Source organism: Trachurus japonicus, chromosome 4 (genome assembly GCF_045865225.1).
Source record: "Trachurus japonicus isolate A0001 chromosome 4, Traja_1.0".
Lineage (NCBI taxonomy): Eukaryota > Metazoa > Chordata > Actinopteri > Carangiformes > Carangidae > Trachurus > Trachurus japonicus.
In genome coordinates this window covers 15,400,197-15,419,115 of record NC_140910.1, presented here as the reverse complement: position 1 = coordinate 15,419,115, position 18,919 = coordinate 15,400,197, and the positions used below count along the sequence as shown (strand labels likewise).

Below are 18,919 nucleotides of genomic sequence, written 5' to 3'. Positions count from 1 at the left end.
ACCAATTTGTTAATGTCTTAAACGCTGCACTAGTTTTCCCTCAAGGACAAAGATTGATATTCAACATAACCTGCCAAGACGCCACTGAAGAAGAATATGGAGAGAGATGATACTCAAGAGGAATTATGCAAGAGATCTCAAAGACTGGAAACTGTGTCTTTTTCCCTTTTTCTCATCTTCTCTCAGTCTGTAGTTCATTAGCTTCACTTACACTAATACAGTCTGTCTGCTCCATAAAGAACCTAAGATAATTCTTGACAAATGTGCTGTACTGTGAATTGCTTTTCAACATCATACCGACTCAATGTAACTTATCTTTGCTTTATCTAGTTTGTCTTTAATGCTTTCAGAGGGCATTTTAGTTAGCGCTTTATTTTAGATAAATACGAAATGATGGGATTGATTAAAAGGGTCAAGCTACCAGCCTACCAAAGTGTTTGAATCTGGAGCTACCCACCATAAAATTAAAACTGAGATCAATGGCGTGTCATATCCCTGCTGCTCCACAGGCTGAACATATAATTCCAACCTTGAGACTGCAGCCATCTCTCACGTCAGGCCTTCCAGCATCAGGCTCAATAACCCAGCCGCTCATGGCTGCTGTCTGTTGCTGTTCATGCTACAGTATTCACAAGCATGTGCAGACATATTAGTTTGGGCTCTTTCTATTATCTCTTCTACAGATATTTGGCTAGACATTGACGCCTGATTGTATTCAGCCTTCTTCATAAAGATATAGGTTGGTGTGTATAGACCTATGTTTGAGGTTTTGGCTCATCTTTACTGTGAAAAAACGTATGTGGCAACAGAAAGAACTGATGTACAAGAACTCCACAAGGCCTTACATCAACCACAGTATTATCATATAGATGATTAACATGACATTTATGTTTCACATATTTTTCAAATATCAAGGTTATAGCACTGATATATCATGACATCCTCCTTGGTAATCCCTTTTCCTGTCCTGCTACTACTAAGCTGTGTTTGTATTGAAAATAATGGACTGTTAAGGGAGGAAATGTGTCCAAGTCTTGTTTTGAATCCTGTCTTTTTATTGTAACAGGAGTGTAAGAGCTCAACTAACCTGTCTACCAATCTATGTACGATAAATTCAGCTCTATGAGCACAGGGCTATTTGTTTCTTTTCTCTCAGTTCAAGAGGAAATACCACAGAAACCACATCCATCAACAACAGACATTATTCATTTAAAAAACATTCATTAATTTTCCCTCTCTCTCTCTAAATCATGTAACAGTTTATTGCAAATCAAATATAAACTCTCACCTTGTGTACACAAGCAGTTTCTGTTCTGATGGTGGTGTCAGTGAACATACAGGCAGTCAGACTTTGCAAGGAACAACATGAATTCCTGTTGGGTGACAAAAACAAACAAATAACAAAACAATGCAAGACATTGGTAAAGGTAAATTATATTATGGTTTTTAAGTGCCAGAAAAGGGTCTTCAGTGAGTTTATTTGTGTATCTACCTTGGTTCTGACAGCATTTCATGCAATCTGTGGCTGAAAGGGAGAAAAATTGATTGGCATCATTTTCTATTTATTTCCAATTAACTGTGTAGTGAAGTTTTAGAATGATTTGAGGGAGATGTTCACAGTGGGGATTCGCAAATCAATGTATTGATTTGTGATAATGGTTTAAAAGCATTTACTCAACTAAATCATAAAAAAAAACCCAACAACAACCAAATAAATAATCAAAAGGCCCTCAGAGAGTGGTCGTGCTTCCATTACTGAATAGCATTATTAAGACTGTGAAGGAAGGACGACCTTTGGAGATCATTATCAACTCGGCCTAAAAGGCAGTATTTGGCAGTGTCAGCTCCGTGAATAGCTGTGATGTTGGTATGAGAGATGATCGATTCGATTACACATCTGTCTGGAACAGGTGCTGCTCTGCTGTCTATCTCCTCTCTTTGTCAGTGTTTGCTAGCTGCAGCTGGGTCTGGTTCAACCCTCCGCCTGCTCTTGGCTTTATCTGCTCTCAATGGCTCAGGATTGCTTTTCCAACCAGCCAAAAAGCTAGTCCATGCATGCCTGCCTGCTTCCTAGCTAGCCAGCCACTATGGAAAACAAACAAGGGTTGGGTGATAATTCAGCATTATCATTAAACTACATTGTCTTTGTAAAATCATAACGAGTCCTCGTAAGGAAGATATCGTGTTTCATTGTTGTAATGGCTAAATGTTAGATCGTAGATACTTTACACATTTCTTTTGGAAATTCTGTGTTTTTTTCTGTAAAAGACTAATAACGTGAATGTGAATTTAAAGACTATAATTTGAATACTTTGGTATGATAAGGACAATATGAAGGCAGTACTGAGTCCATTACAACAGTTTAATTGTGTTTATATTTTTATGCCTTTGTACGTTTCCTGATTGACAGAAGTGAGCTTCCTCTGACATATTTTACTGAAACATGCACACATATTCAGACAGAAGGGCAGGCATGCTTAACTTTTGCCCTGCACATGTAGTAAATACTCGGTAAAGGTCATTTATCAACATGTACATTTCTTGCCTTTCTCTCCCTCCCCTCTAACTTTCTGTCATTGCCTGTCTAACCTTCCTTTCTTATGGTATGCTTCTTGAATATGTTATGAGCAGAGTCTGGTTGAATGAACAGATGAAATACAACAGTTATAAATTTCAGCATTGCCCATCAACTCCCTAATCAGTCAGAGAAGCGATGTGCAGAGAGGGATTTGTTTTTTCCAGGCTCCAGTTTGCTGGAATGAGACGCCACTCACCATTAGTGCTAGCTGTGGAAGCTGTTAGTGGGCCGGCTTCAAATGTAAATACAGAATCTGTCATCAGCTTATTGTTACACAATAACCTCTTACAATTTGTATTACACTGCTGCTCACGTGTTGCCACTGCATGCTGTGTTGTAAGTGAAACAAACTTTAAATATACTGCTATAAATATTGAAATTAAAATTAAAATTCCGTTGTTGTTTATATTTCACAACACATGGCAGTGTTTTTTGCAGTGCAGTTTTAACTGATGATTGCACTTCTGTGGATAGCTTCAGCGGAGCAGAGAAAAGTGTGTGTGTGTGTGTGCGTGCTTGTGCGTGGGTGTGTGTCTGCCGGTGTGTTACAAGCTGACTAGTGGATTAGCTCTGTCCGGTGGCAGAAGGAGAGGGATCTACTTTGACAGTGTGGTAGTTAGCCCATCTGTCTATAATCAGCTGTGTGTGTGTGTGTGTGTGTGCGTGTGTGTGTGCGTTCATGCTGCTGCTACGGCTCTACCTGCCACCAGGTGGTCAGCAGTACCCTGATGTAGAGTTCTAAGGGACTTTGTGCCCCACGGTTTGCCCTGTTTGCCAGCACATTTAACTCTTGAACTACTGGTCTTCTCAGTTCAGCTTTTAAAATGACAGAGTTGACTGCTCTCATCTATTACTGTAGGTGAAGGTGTCAATGTGTCATTTTTTCCCCCATGCAGCAGCACCAATGAGAGGACGAACACGCTCTTATCTCACTGTTCCTCCATCCTTTGACCCTGACAATCATTAATTCGTACATTCAGCACAAGACTCTCCACTATATGTGCCTTCAGAAGATACAGACAAAACCTATATTTAGAATGCTTGTCATGTAATCATCTACCACCCAGTCATCTTATAGACAGCTTGGAGAGTTGGAAGCATGGAAATCGTTCCCATTGGATTAATTATGCTTCCACTGATCATCTGGATCTTTTTTTTTTGCTGTGGATAGTATATTGTGTGTCAGTTATAGATGGCTGGAACAACCCTCTCTGTTGGTCTTTCTGCTCCTCATACTTGCTGCTCTCTCTGGGTGTTGTTTTTGTTTGAGGGACTTAACCAGTGTAGAAAAATCTGCAGCTACATCCATTGATGAAGGAGGCAGGAGGCCACCGTGACAGTGATGCACCATTTCTAGACACTTGACTGTGACCGATTGATTAAACACATCTGCCTTTGAAAGCAGACCCTCAATTTAAATAAGGCCATGTTTTGTTTTCTCTTTGTTATGTCCTGTGATTGCGTGTCTGTCTGTAATGCTTTGAATCCATGTACTGAGAGCCTTCAGGAATACTGATAATGATCCAAATGTATTTATGTGTTATGGACTGCTTGGTTCTGCTTAATGCTAATGTAAGCTGTCTCACTGACTCTGCAGGGAACCTTGGCCGCGTTGACTACATCAGTGAGTTTGAGTTTGACCTCTTCATCCGGCCTGACACCTGCAACCCGCGCTTTAGAGTCTGGTTCAACTTCACAGTGGAGAACGTCCGTGAGACTCAGGTCAGCATGCTGTGATCTTGTAGTGTTACCATTAATCATGGAGATGACTTCTCTCCCACTTTCATTTTATGACACACAAATCATTTTGGTTTGAGGCTCTTCAATTGCAACTACAGTATTAATGAAAAAATGAAAATGTTTGGGTTTTTTTTTATCACTGATGCCAAAATCAACATACTTAAAAGCCCCTACCACTGCTTCTATATAATATTTGTTTTAGTCTATTAATTTTATTTAAAAATATCAAAAATGTATTACTCTATCAATCAAAAAATCCCTAATACTAATGTTATACAGATATCTTAAAGTTATGGTTGGTAATCCTGTTCAGAAACACGTTTTGTTATACTGGGTGTAATGGTCCTTCTATCCTGAGAGTAGTCATTACATTACTATATGTATTCAGAAAAAGGAACGAAAATAATCAGACCTCTGTGGCAGCTGCAGGACTGACAAAACTCTGGCCAATCGATGCTTTTTGCTCCAAAACGCAAAAACCAATCAGATGCCTTCATGTCTAGTTCTGCCTACGCCCAATCAAGCTGCCGTCTCTGTCCCTCTCTCCCTCCTCTCGCGTGCGCAACCAGAGTCTTCACCTACGTCTGTGGAAAAGCCACACTCCAGTCTGATGGGTGGCAGTGTAGCTCTGGCAATGTGTGTTGGGTGTCTTCACTTACGTCCGCGGAAAGGTGAAGGCTTCAGAGAGAAGTCTGAGGAAAGGGGCTGGGACTTTTGACTTGTGTATTTTCAAAATGTAGCCTGCTATAACTGTTTTTCCAGATTCTCCAACTCTACCTTTAAACACATAATGTATGTCTGTACTAAGCCACATAGAAATCTCATGTCTCTGATAGTCTGGCACAGCACAGGAAGGGCAGCTACCTTGACACGTTCATTTTTAGGATGATACCAGTTCCAGAGAACTATGAACAGGGGATGTTAAATACTGTGTGTAGGTGAAATGTAGGTTCATCTTGTCAGTAGTTATAACTGGTACACAGAGACAAACCATCAATCATTATTATTTGTAATTAACCACACATTTTTGGGTTCAATCTTATGTCAAAGTAGCAATGTGAACATTATTATTTTTTAACATGATGTGTGAATGACTGCATTAAATGTAATTTATTAGGACACATAAAAACCAGACCAAATGTCCCCACACACATCTCGGTGCATTAGAAAATTGTGCTCGTAACACCACCAACGTTGTTCCTCCTCACAGCTGAGGAAGTCTTCTTCTTCCTACCTCACTTCTTGTCACAGTCTCTGAGCTTGATTCTGCCACTAGCCAGCTCTGTGATTGGCTGACAGAGGTGGTCACATGCCACAGAGATACACTGTATGTGGGTACAGTGAGTGTGGCTTCAGGGTGGTGGTGGTGGCGGCTTGTTCTGCCATTTAAATATAACTTTGCAAGATCACAAGAAGGTAAACCTCTAAACACAGACTTTTAAGTCTGACTTCTGCTATGCAATTTGTGTGCACACAAGCTTGTCAGGCTTAGATATGAAGCAAACAAAAAATGAGATACAAGGTATAGAGAGAGACAGTCTGAAGGCAGCCAAATATAAGGACAAAGAGTGAGGCAGACAGAGGGAGGGAGAGAGAGAATGACAAAGATGAGAGTGAAAAAAAAGCAAACTGAGATCCACAGAAAAAAAGGGTCTGAAAGGCGGGGAGGGGTGAATACACAGCATGCTGTTGCTGCTGTCTTCCTGTAGAGTGTCCAGCCCTGCCTATCTGAGGCTATCAGGCCTATCAGCCCATCTCCCTGCAGTGCTGTAGTCAGCACTAATCACATTTTATGGCTCTGAGATGAATGGGAGGCCTCGGCTTGGAGCCGGATCGATCCCAGGGCCAGATAGACCAGCACCAGCAGCCTGGGCCAACAGGATATTTGCTGTTGTGGCAAAATGACAGAGAAAGTGTGAGAGAGAGACAGAGAGAAAGTGACCAGGGAGAGGAATATGACGCTGTAAACGACAAAAGAATGATAAATATCAGGTATATGAACACGCTATGAGCAGTGGCGCGAGCGCAAGCTTACAGGTAACAGAAACAGGTGAGGCACCATTTCCATTGCACACTTCCACGCTCTCTCTCTATAGGACCCCTCACAAGCTTCTTTCATAGAAATCTGTCTCTTATCTGTCCAATTTCCTTCTTCAAAGAGGCCTTGTGTGAATTTAATCTACTCCAGTAGAAGGTGTGTTGTGGTTAAGTGCTGCCTGTGCATTTTGCCAGGGTGTGTGTGTATGTATGTGTGTGTGTGTGTGTGTGTGTGTGTGTGTGTGTGTGTGTGTGTGTGTGTGTGTGTACAGACACTGTGATTAGATTGTGCCCAGAGTAATCAGAATTCACATAAATCTTTAGTTTACATCCTAATGGTTGTAATAGTGTTCTGATATGAAACAAAAAGTAAAACGAAGAAATTAAACAAAGGATAATAGCATGAGTAAATAAACCAACTAAGTGTAGCTATGTGGGGAAAGGCTGTGCTATAGAGATATCAGTGGGTTCCAGGGGAGAACTGGGCTGTTGGAGTGTTTCATCCAGCTAAGCCTTGCTAACTCTCAGCCTGAGCCAGGGGAATGGGGAACAGTAAAAGCCCGTGATATTGGAAGTGAGATGGCCATTTTGAAGGAATGTAAGCTGGTGAAACAGATTTGGTCTGCCTCAATCAGCTTAGCAGCTTTGTGGAAATTGGCTTCACCGTAGCACTGGTTATGATGGATGGCTGGATGGATGAATGTCTCTTTTTTGTATGCCCTTTCTTTTTTTGTGTTTTTTTGAACCACTCACTTACCTCAAAGCCCAAACCAATTCTGGTTACGTCGGTTGCAATGACCAGGACCATGTGACTCTACTTGAGTTTTCGCTTATTTCATTTTTTTCTTCTTCAGGAAAATATCCTGCAAAATGCAAAATTCTTGTGCTCAGTAATTGCTCTGAATTTTGACTTGGCCACAGTGAAATCTCAGTGTTTGCTTTGGCATGAGTGTAACCCCCTCCACCATGTCTGTGTTTTGTATGGCGGATTGTATCATGATTTACAGTAATTCAGTTTCACATTTAGACAGCTGACTTTGAACACAGAGCACACTGGATGGATTGTCATGAAAGTTGTTCAAAACATTTGTGGTCCCATCAGGTGGAGTTATAATTACTTTGGTGGTTCCCTGACTTTTAAAAAAAAAATCAATTCTTCACTCAACAAAACACTTGCAAAATGACCAACATTTTCATCAGCTTCAGCTACTGTATACTTTGTGTTAATGCTTGTGCTAATTATCAAATATGAGTCTGCTAACATGTAATGTCAAATAGTGAGCATGGTGTACATCTTTACATGCTGACTCTAGCATTGGGTGAAAATGTCACTAGTAGCCCTATAGAAAAGTGTTATTATTGATAGATATGTAAGGGATAATGCCCGACGAGGTGTCCATTATCAGAAATTAATGGACGACGCGGAGGCGTGAACCGTCCGACGCGAAGCGGAGGACGGTTGCTTCCGCGAAGTCCATTAATCTCTGATAATCGGACACCTCGAAGGGCATTATCCCGCTTATACCATGGTCACTTACGAGAAAAATACATATTAAATAAGTCAGTCATGATTAAATGTTGTTTTTACCGTTAAAATCATACGTCTTTCACAATAAGTGGCTGAGCGGACTATTTAATAACACTCGTCGGCGATAAAAGAAAAAAAAGAGGGACCCGCTGTGACAGTTGATCAGTGAAGGGAGGTGAGGTGACGGCTTAAATGTTACGTGACACAAAGTTTTTCAGAGGTCCAGTGCACTTCTTACCGCTGGTGTGTTTACAGACTCCAGTGCCGTGATGCGCTGAAAAAAAGTTGTTTTGGTCCGAGTGTCCGTTGCCGTGGTTACCAACAAGCGTTTGAGCCAGCGCAGTAATATTTAGAACGTAATCAGGCTATTTTACCGGAACATCTTTATAGGTGTCCATTATCACTTTTTAATGGACACCCCGCAGCCAATCAGAATCGAGGATTCACCCAGACCATGGTATAATAGATGATATTAGATTGATAATTAACAATAAATAATCTTCAAGCCATTTTGGCTCTACACTGTTTTCTGTAGTATAGTTTAGTCTTATGGAAAGTGTTGTCAGGTGGTTAATCTACAAAAATGATGGGGTTTAAAAATATGTTAATCTAATTTCAGTGGTAAGATACAGTTAGAAATAAGTATAGATGGGCACTGGGTGAAATAAACATGTGAACAAAAGAAAAGAAAAGCACAATCGCTACCAAGCCTAATAACCTGCCAGGGTTGTTGTTACGGTGCCTATGACACAACCTTTCACGCCTCAATTCATCATCATTCCAGAACTGAGATTGCAGCTGACTGATAGCGATGGTCCAGTCAGTTTGGATATGTGGAGCCAGCCATCATGCAAGCCCTGCGTGAATACAACCTGGATGAGTTTTAAAGTGAGTTACTTGTGTAGCCTTTAGTGCTTAATTAACGTTATGGGCAGGGGTCAGGTCACGGGACTTATATTAATGGCTTGGGTTGGGTCCACGTTTGATTTAGAGTTAATTGTGGTTACTGGGTCAGCTATGCTACAGAGTGGATGTGGTATGTGGATGTGGGTTTGCAAAGCTGGACCTATACGGGAGTCTGGTATAGAGCCTCTCTGGCACAAATGTTTGGATTGACTGTGAGTATTAAATCTGAATGAATCAAATATATCACAGATTGCTATTGTTTACATTACTTTCCTCAATAATTTTCAAGTCATTCAACAGTAGTGAGGAGAGGAGGAGAGGGAGTACTGTAACACTTTCTTTACAGTGGTTTGATGAATGGAAATTTAACAATCAGCTGCAGTTGTATTTTTGGGTGCATGTTATCATCATTGTTCATTCATTGCTCCCTTTTAGAAAACAAAATCTGTCATCCAGTTGTCTTGTGGTTCCTCCAAAAACTGGGTAAAACAAACCAGAACTCTTGAAGTCATTGTTCACTCAGTCAACATTTATGTACTTACCTACATTATGTGCTACACCATGAATTTTAGAGCAGAGGAGCAGCCAGGACTCTGAAAAAAAATCCTGTCTCATTTATTCTCATTAATATTACAAGAACTCAGCATCTTGGGACCTTTAAAAAAAGTTCTGTGTCCAAACTGAGTGAATTTCAACTTGTCATGTAAGTTCCGGCTGCCACTATTTCATTTCAGCTTCTGCCTATGTTATGACCAGGAACCAGTGGATGAGTTGATATGATACCCCATTGGGTAAGTTGATATGCCATTCCATTCTGCTGTAGGGGTGTGCTTGATGTCAGGCTCCGTGAAGGGCACGGCTGTGAGCTATTATCGCAGGAGCCTTCAGGGAGCCATTCATAGAAGACAGGCAGTAAAACCTTGCACCGAGCGCCTTCAACTCCTCTAGCTGCTGCAAGGGTGATTTGTAAGCCTCACTTGTCCAGGGAAAGCACAGTGCAGGGCGGTTACTCTCCATAATCAGGAAAGAGGACGAACTGAAGCAGAATAGGCCATGTGTTAACTAGAATCCCTAAAGAGCCATCATCACTTTACTCTTTCAGACAATACCCACCTATTTAAATTCATCAGTGATGTTATGCAATTTGTCATGGAGGGATGAGTTGGATGGCACATTAACTTAAATATTAAACAGGATGTTAAAACTATCACAGAACCATTATGGATTACTTCTTGGTGACGGTAACCAACCAAGCTGACTTTTATGCAGCAACTGATTTTCACAGAATTTGAAAAACAAGGTGTTGTGGGCATCAACTCGCCCTATAAATGAGTGCAACATTATATGAGTCAGATATCACATCATAGTGCCTAATTAGGTTTAAATTCGCCTTCAAACATCCACTAAAGTGTGTAATTTTCTAAATGTGTAATTTTCTTATCAGTTTGAAAGATACACCATTAATATTCTGATGTCTAGTGCTAAAGCAGAGAAAAAAAGAAACAAGTAAAGACTGTGTGTGAGCGAAGGAGAGATAGAGTGCAAGAGCAGGGTAATAGATGTGATGCACGTTGTATTTTTTTTTTTTCCACACACACACAGAAGAGATAGAAGCAGGAAGACAGGATATAGGAGGAGAAGGAGGAGGAGGAGTGGTGTATTAACGAGAAATGACTCATTCATGTAAGCAATACATTTCCCTCCCGTCCTAAATAGAGCATGTTGGCAGCACTTCTGGGAAGTCAGCTGCTGGTTGTGGTGTGTAACATCAATGCCAGCCTGTATATTTCAAGTACTTATCTGAGCTCACTGCTTTGTCAGCTCTGGACAGTGTTCACCCCTGCTCCTCCCAGTCTTCTCAGGTTTGCAGAAGTGTGTAGTGACACTCTACTCCCCATCGTCTATTCCACCTCTTCCCCCTCCCCTTTCCCTCTGTGCTCTTGTATCGCTCCACCATCAGGTGAGTTTTGTGATGTCCTTCAGCAGTGACAGAGGGAGAGGAGGACAGACATGTCTCTGGTGAGCAACACTGGATGAACATAGGCTAATCATAGCTGGCATTGTGTGGCCTGTGAGCAGGCGCTGCAGACAACTAGCTGATGATGTTTTTTCATGGCACCGCATTTGGTCTGATGGCTTGCTGGATACGCAGCTCCAGGTTTAGACTCCTACTCATCCATAGGCACTTTTATCAGGTCTACCTATGCTGTCAAATAAATACACAGGCAAGGGCTTTTCTGACATAGATGCACGCTCTAAAACTCACATACACACAAACTCACTTACATGCTTGTCAACAGGTCCGCTTGTCTTCTTGCCCTGTCTGTCGAAAAGACTATACACAGGCTGGCCATGTCATTTTTAGTCCTTTTCATTGCCTTTTCTTTCTCCTCTGCCTCGGCAGCATATGGCACAAGGTAGATAGGCATGTATCCTGTGCTTGTGGTCTTCTTCTTCTTTGGAAGTTCATTTTTTATGCTCCCCCTCTCTACAGTCTCCAAAGAAGAGACACTGGCTTCTGTGTGACTCTGCCAAAGGGATTATTTCACTTCAAACACAGCACATAGACCCAGAAAGTTTAGGATCCTAGTTTCAAACCCAGGGAGGAAGTTGTGGAAAGACTTATGTGGTTTTGAAAGACATACAAGACATCAGACAGTTGTGTCAGGGAGCGTAGGGTATCATAAGTGACCTTGTTCTGTTAAAGGGAACTAAAGCATCCTTCCGTATTGTCGAGGCTGATGCTCCCTGGATCACTTCATAATGACATGGACAAAAGGATATGACAACAGCACAAAATGAATTTGAAATTGTCTCCCTGATAGCAAAATGAGTTTTCCCTGGGTTATCTCAGCTGACGCAAGGTTCCTTATCAAAATTCATTGCCTTATTTTTAGGTTGATACACTTTAAAAAGGAGGCACAGAGCTTAAGGGTATGTTTTGAAATAAAGCAGACAGAGTTTTTATTACGCATTTGAATTGTCTTTATGCAAACAGCACATACACATCTCTGTCAGTTTCCAGGGACTTGGGGGGTTAAAAATAAAAGCACAATATGCAGAACAGAACAGCTTCCCCTTTTTGACAAAATACTCAAACATTTAGAATTGCTTTTGTTGACGTGGTATATACATTGAAACAGCTACACGTTTGGCTGGCATGTGAACATTTGTAGATGAGCTGGTGTGTGTGCGCCCATCAGGACAGTCATCAGTGGGCCATTCATTCGGAGCCTGGCAGTATGGCACAGTGAGATGCTGCCAAAGTTAACTTTGAGTGCTAATTTTGTGAATCAAGGCAGAGAAGAGAATAAGTGTCAGTATGTTAGAACTTACAGTATTTCTTGGCATAGTGTACATGAAACAGAGCAGGAAAAATTATAAATGTTTTCAAATGCAGTTTCTTTTACTACATAGAAGTAAAGTTGCTCCAAATTGAGCATAAATGCCCACAATTTGAAAACTGCCTCTCAGAAAATTGCCATCCATTCATTGTGATACTCTCCCTTGTCTCCCGTGTCTCTCTGGCCACTGTAGTGCATGTTGTGTGTCATGATCACCAGGTGCAGGCACAAACAACCAACACACTGAGAAAATACCACCTGCATGAAGACAGAGCTGTCTCTCCTTACCTCTGCTCCTCATGACAAGATTTGCTTCAATTATAGTTGTGCATCAACATATTTAACGTCCCCCAGTGAATTTAGCTTCAACACTCACAGGCACAAATACCAAGCCATAAATACACAACTATCAGATTGCAAATCCCTACAAACTAGAATAGAGGACACAAATGCCTTGAAGTTGTGAATGCTGTACTTTTGGTACTGTAATACTTTGGAGGCTGCTGGTGGCAGAGGGCCAGCGGGCCTTCAATGGAAAGAGCAGGGTTGTAAGCCACAGCTTGAATAGAAGGCAGAGAAGGAGGATGGAAGAGAAAGAGGGAGAGAGAAATGAGAAGAGTGAGGTGTCTAGAGGTCTAGATGTTTAAAGAGAGGGGGTTGTTAGTATAGATATTTGGGTAACATTTGATAAATGATTGATTATTATTATTATTATTTTTACCTCTTATATCTGTACAGCTACATTTGGGAATGCTCTGAATATTTTTTCTCTCCAATTTTTAGTGTTTATTGCTAGTTTAGATTAGGGCTGCCACGATTAGTCGACTAGTCACGACTACGTCGACTATTAAAATCGTCGACAACTAATTTAATAGTCGATGCGTCGTTTCTTTTCTTTTTTTTAAACTTTGTTTTTCTCTCAAAACTGCTGGGGCACCTTCCACACACGCACCCACCGCTGCAGCCGCCCACCACACACACACGTGCACTCACTCACTCAAGGTGAGTTTACAGGTGGTCTCTCTCTTTTCTCTCTCTACCTGTCTTGTCCCTCATCAAGCGGCACCGGTGTAACCCCCCGCCCGCCCCCCGCCCCGCCGCCGCAGCCGCCGCCGCTGCCGCTACCGCCGCTCCTCTCCCTCTCTCTCTCTCTCTCTCTGTGTCATTTTTTTTTTTTTTTTTTAAGTATATTTTTTTTGGCTTTTTGCCTTTATTTGATAGTGATGACAGTAGAGATAGACAGGAAATGGGGAGGCAGAGAGAGGGGGAATGACACGCAGGAAAGGTCTGCCCGATGCGGGATTCGAACCGGGGACGCCTGCGGCGAGGACTGTAGCCTCTACATGGGGCGGCCGCTCTACCCACTGCGCCACGCACCGCCCCGGCTCTGTGTCATTTTAAATGAGAAGCGCTATAGGAGCGGTACCGCTGCTCCATCGTTTTAAATCACGGACTGAAAAACAGCCGTTCGTCATTTAAAAATAAAACCGCGGACTTTGAGACTCGGTGTTGGAGAACTAGAACGTTACCGCGTCTGGTCACAGCGTCCTGGTCACGTAATGAGCGCTCATCTTAACGAGCAAGTCTTCTCTCCCGGCGTAAAACTACGTCAATATTTTCCGGTAGCTTCTCATCACAGTCCACACCTTGCAGAGTTTGAGCTGCACCTCAGTTTCACTTGTTTTCATTTGACAGTTTCACACAGAACTCTCTGGTGGAGTCTTTCCATGTTTCTCCTTCTGTGACAGTAAAAAGGGAACATTTACATTTTTTCAGACAAGACGATTGTCTTATAAACTATTAGATTTTTTTTTAACAGAACGACTCCTATTATTTACAATGAGCACAAGTTATATTTGAATATAGGCGTAGGCCTATATTCAAATATAACTTTATTATTGTGAACAATTCCTTAGTTTCAGGTGTCCACCTCATTTTATTTAAATGTAGCTATGTTTAATGCCAGAGACAAATGAAGGAAAGACAAAAAACCTTTAAGTATTTATTTTGGTGTTGTTTAGGCCAGTGCCTTATCCTTATTTTACTCAGCTGTTTGCACTTTATGCTACAGTTAAAGCTGCATATTTCATTAAAAGTTTAATGAACTATCATCTTAATTGTCTTTATTTTTAGTTAGCATATACCTTAAACACTTCAAGCTGAAAGCTAATGATGGTATATAAGAGCAGCTGCATGCTGGTGCGATAAGCTGTATGTTTTACATTCAATTTACGTATGATCCGATTAGTCGACTAATCGAAAAAAATAGTCGGTGACTAGTCGACTATCAAAATAATCGTTTGTGGCAGCCCTAGTTTAGATACATATAAAAAGAGTTCCATTAATTATATGTCACAGCTTTACCCATACCAGAAAAAGAAAAGCAGGAAGGAGTAGAGAGTAGCAGGTGGTGAGCAGGGGAGACAGCAGAGGAGAATGGCTGAGGTTTCAGGGGGATGCATGGTATGGCGGCTCACTAAGGGCCTTGTGGAGCTGCTGTGCATCTGCATGAAATGATGAGCCTGGTGTCAGGACATGGATCATCCTTTTACACCGAGTAATGAATACAGATTGCATACCGGATAGAGAGGCTCTGCAATCTGCTGCACCACAAATGAAACAACTGCCGTTCTAATCAAATAGTCTTTTCATGCCAGCGCAGCCCTCAACTTGGGCTAAATTCAATTCCAGATTCACAGATTTGTGGGTTGGGGGTTGGAGAGATGCAGGAGGCAAGGGGGAGTTATAAATGTTGTAATTAGAGTATTGTTTAATGTGTATGTGTGTAGACATGATGTGTGTGTATGCTGGTGTGGGGATGTTGTAGGGGGGTGGGGTGGGTTGTGTTGTGTGTGTGGGGGGCTCCCTGGCATCATGTTGTCGTTAACCACTTGGTTATTTTAGATAGCAGTCGGAGGAATGGTTCCAATCACTGCAAACACACACTGACACACACACACACACACACACACACACACACACACACACACACACACACTTGTGCACAAATGCACACATTTAGCTAATTATGCCAACTAGTGGCTTGGGAGAACACGTTCTCTGTATTCTGTATTTAGGGAACAGCGAGGAGCTTTGAAGGAGAGCCGCAGTGCCTCTTTGATGCTGCTTTTGTTTTTTTGTTTGTGTGGTTTAATAATTTAATCAAGCCAAACGTCCTCCTTCTCTCTGTAACTGTCTGTTGGTGGAGGCTAATTACTCTGCAGATTGTTCTCCTGGTGCTAGAGATGAGAGTTTAGATCTAGGGGGGGAGGGGGTGCTGTTGGCTGTAATTTAACAGTGTGCTGATGGGCTAAGCTGTCTGTCGACTGCTGTTTTATTGTTTTGGGAGGCTGCTGACGAGTGACTACTCTAATATGCACCATCTGATGAGAATGCCTGCAATGTTGTAGTCGTTATCTATCTATCTATCTATCTATCTATCTATCTATCTATCTATCTATCTATCTATCTATCTATCTATCTATCTATCTATCTATCTATCTATCTATCTATCTATCTATCTATCTATCTATCTATCTATCTATCTAGTAGGGCTGGGACGATATGCTTTTCTCCCGATTTGATTCTTCTACACTTTTTTTGGATGCCGATTCGATTTAAATTGCGATTCTACAATACTGCTGATTTTCTCAATTTTTTGTCCACATTTTTAACACTCAGCAGTAGGGGTGTGACGAGATCTCGCGAGATTAAAGTCGACGATATTTCTTGTCGCATTAAAAATCTGTCTCGCGAGATTATTATTATTATTTTTTTAATGTTAAAAAAATGTAAAGCAGGGTTTCCACTACCAGTTACCATTACTTTGCACCCCTTTCCACTACACAGTTATACTCAACTTGGTTTAGGTGCTTTTCAGTCACAGCTGAGGTCTCATAGTTCCTCCTCAGTAAAAACGAAACTTATCAACCAGCGCATCCAGTGTTCACCATTAATTAACGACTCTGTGGCGGCCGCGACGCTCTCTCTCTCTCGCTGGCGCACAGACACGCACTCACACACACACGGGCACATGGACAGGTCGCGTTGTGACGGTCAACATATGCACTAAATTGCGCTCGCTAATGTGTTAAAATTACTCTCCGCCCCCCATTAGACCGTCCGACGTGGGAGGGGGGGGGTCGCTGCCACTACTTTAAAAAAAAAAATCCCTGAGGAAACACTGCACATAATATTGTTTTCACTTGAAAAAAAGAGGGAAATATTTAATTTTATTTAATTTATTTTAACTTTTATAAATTTTTGTTTTAGTTTTGTGGAAGAAGAAATGTATTTAAAGCTCGTGCTTACATCATGCATGTTAATAGTTATAATAAAACATTTCAAAATGCATGTGCAACTCTGTTAAAGCAGAAGTAAGCGATCCGGTCGTTTTGGCTAACTTCTTGTCAGACGATGGAGTTAGCAGCCCCCGCCCTCGTCCCTACGTCACCACATTCACGCGCATCCCTTGGCTGCACACACAGAGAGGACCGCCCCTTTATGCCGTTCTCTCTCCTCATTGGATAAAGGTTGTAGGATACAAGGAAAGTTTTCTCCTCGGCTTACAGCAGAGCAGAGTGACTGACAGACCCGTGTTTCGGACCAAACACTCTATATAAGTGATTTATTTATGACTTATATTAACACAAATATTCCGCTTTCTTCTGCTAAAAGTCTGTTGGTCCAGTCATATATTTTGTCATTGTAGTTTTCTTAAAATCTCGTCTCGTCTCGATCTCGTGAACCCAATCTCGTGTCTCGTCTCGTCTCGTGAGATGAGCGTCTCGTCACACCCCTACTCAGCAGCAATATAGCCTGGACTGCATAAATGAGGCAAAAATTAAAGAGTATAGAAAAAAACAGGCTTCTGAAACCTTTCTGACAGAAAGTCAGACTGCTACATTTTGACATTTATCTGCACACAAGTGAACTTAAACCCTTTTCAAAACCTGGACTCTCTGTATGTAAAAAAAGGCTAACAAATGCACATTGCACAATATAAAAAAAAAATCTATCTATCTATCTATCTATCTATCTATCTATCTATCTATCTATCTATCTATCTATCTATCTATCTATCTATCTATCTATCTATCTATCTATCTATCTATCTATCTATCTATCTATCTATCTATCTATCTATCTATCTATCTATCTATCTATCTATCTATCTATCTATCTATCTAAGTAGTAAGTCCCATAAAAACAACTGTTTATGTGGTTGTCACTGCTCCTAGCTAAGTTGCTAAGGGAATAACAAAGTTTACAGGTACTGAAGTAAAATAAAATGAGATAGATGACCTGAATGGCATTGGAATGGAAGATATTGTTAAACAAATATGCCATGAAGTAAGGAAGAAACATCCATTAAACAAGTAACTGGCATTGATAAATACTTTGAAATGCTTCTAAATCTTCACAGGATTCTTCATGAGCTACAGTATCTTTCTCTTATCTTGTGATTGATATTCTTCTTCAATAAATAGTGAATACTGTCTCTATTGCTGGCATGCTAGCAGTATCTGTGTGCTCTTGGCATCACAGTGCCAGCCATTTAGGCTGGAGGCTTCAATATCCATCCTAATGTACTGTATGACTGACACACCACATCAATGAAAAGATCAGAGCTTCAGCTTTCATTTAGTGTTCAGTGCACTTCTATAACACTCCCTTCTGTTGCTAGTGAAATTTTAATGGGACAAGATTTACACCAGGGATCCTAAAGAAAGTACGAGAGAGTTAAACATGAAAACCATAAATTTAACTGTGTCTGTGATCTGCGTTCCACAAACTGAGCTTCCTTCTGTACATCAGAAATCATGCAGCATGCTTCATTCAAACTGCCTGTTACTGTCTTTAATCAGCAATAACAACAACTGACCATTCCGCTGTAGTCTTGAAGATATCATGTCGCATCTAGAGCAAGGCCAAATCGTGTAACTGATTAGATTTCATTGCTGCTGGCTCTAATTAGTGTTCATGTAATCAAATCAACAGGCAGAGTAGATAATAATGTACAACCATACCGTACGATGTTACACACACTACAGAAGATAAATACATCCTCATCAAAAATGAATTGTGTATGTTTGACAGTCTTAGTTGTGCGGTATCAGCAGATCCTCTCCAGGTGTTGGGGCTAGATGCTTTGTAATCTTAGTTCTGTGATCATGGGCTCCAACGGTGCTGCAGTCTCACCTGTGCACAGCGTGTGCATGTGCTGGCTTGGTTAGTCATGACAGACCTGAAATGCCTTGCACCAATAGCTGTGTAAGTGGCTGTTGCACTTGAGGACACAGAGTACACAGGGATCTAGATTGGAAGGCTAGACATCACTGGGGTCAGTCTTTTGCTAAATTACACACGGGTCAAAATTGGAAAGGTTATTGTATTCATCAGTGTGGAGCAAGAGGGCCCTGCTCCATCTTACCCCGCAGGCACATCCCCCTGGTCACATCTCCCCTCCATGTTGAAGTCTTCACATGAAAACAAGAGAGCATGTGTGACCGAAAGCAGAGGCAGAGGTCTGGCTCCATCCTGAACAGATGTACTTATCTGTACTGTGCCATGGTATACGTCTCAGGAGCCGCTGCTGCATGGAGATGCTGTCGGTCCAGGAGGGGCAGTGTTGCATCACGGAAGGCCATCTTTAACGTCAGGAACGACAGTTGTCAGCGAGTTACTCTTTTAGCTGCTGTACTCATACTGTACAGCTGCTAACTTACTGATGTTGTTTAGTAGTTATCTATTCAAACAAGCAGATTTGTGATACTACTCTTCCTA

General features: G+C 41.4%; 1 protein-coding gene across 1 annotated transcript in view; it reads left to right on the top strand.

The window, feature by feature from the left end:
- The window catches only part of agbl4 (AGBL carboxypeptidase 4), a 267,261-nt gene that overhangs the window by 23,653 nt on the left and 224,689 nt on the right, over window positions 1-18,919 (top strand). The window contains exon 3 of the mRNA XM_085774255.1: window positions 4,176-4,300. Coding sequence (XP_085630381.1) covers window positions 4,176-4,300 — 125 coding nt within the window. The remainder of the gene's footprint in view (window positions 1-4,175; window positions 4,301-18,919) is intronic.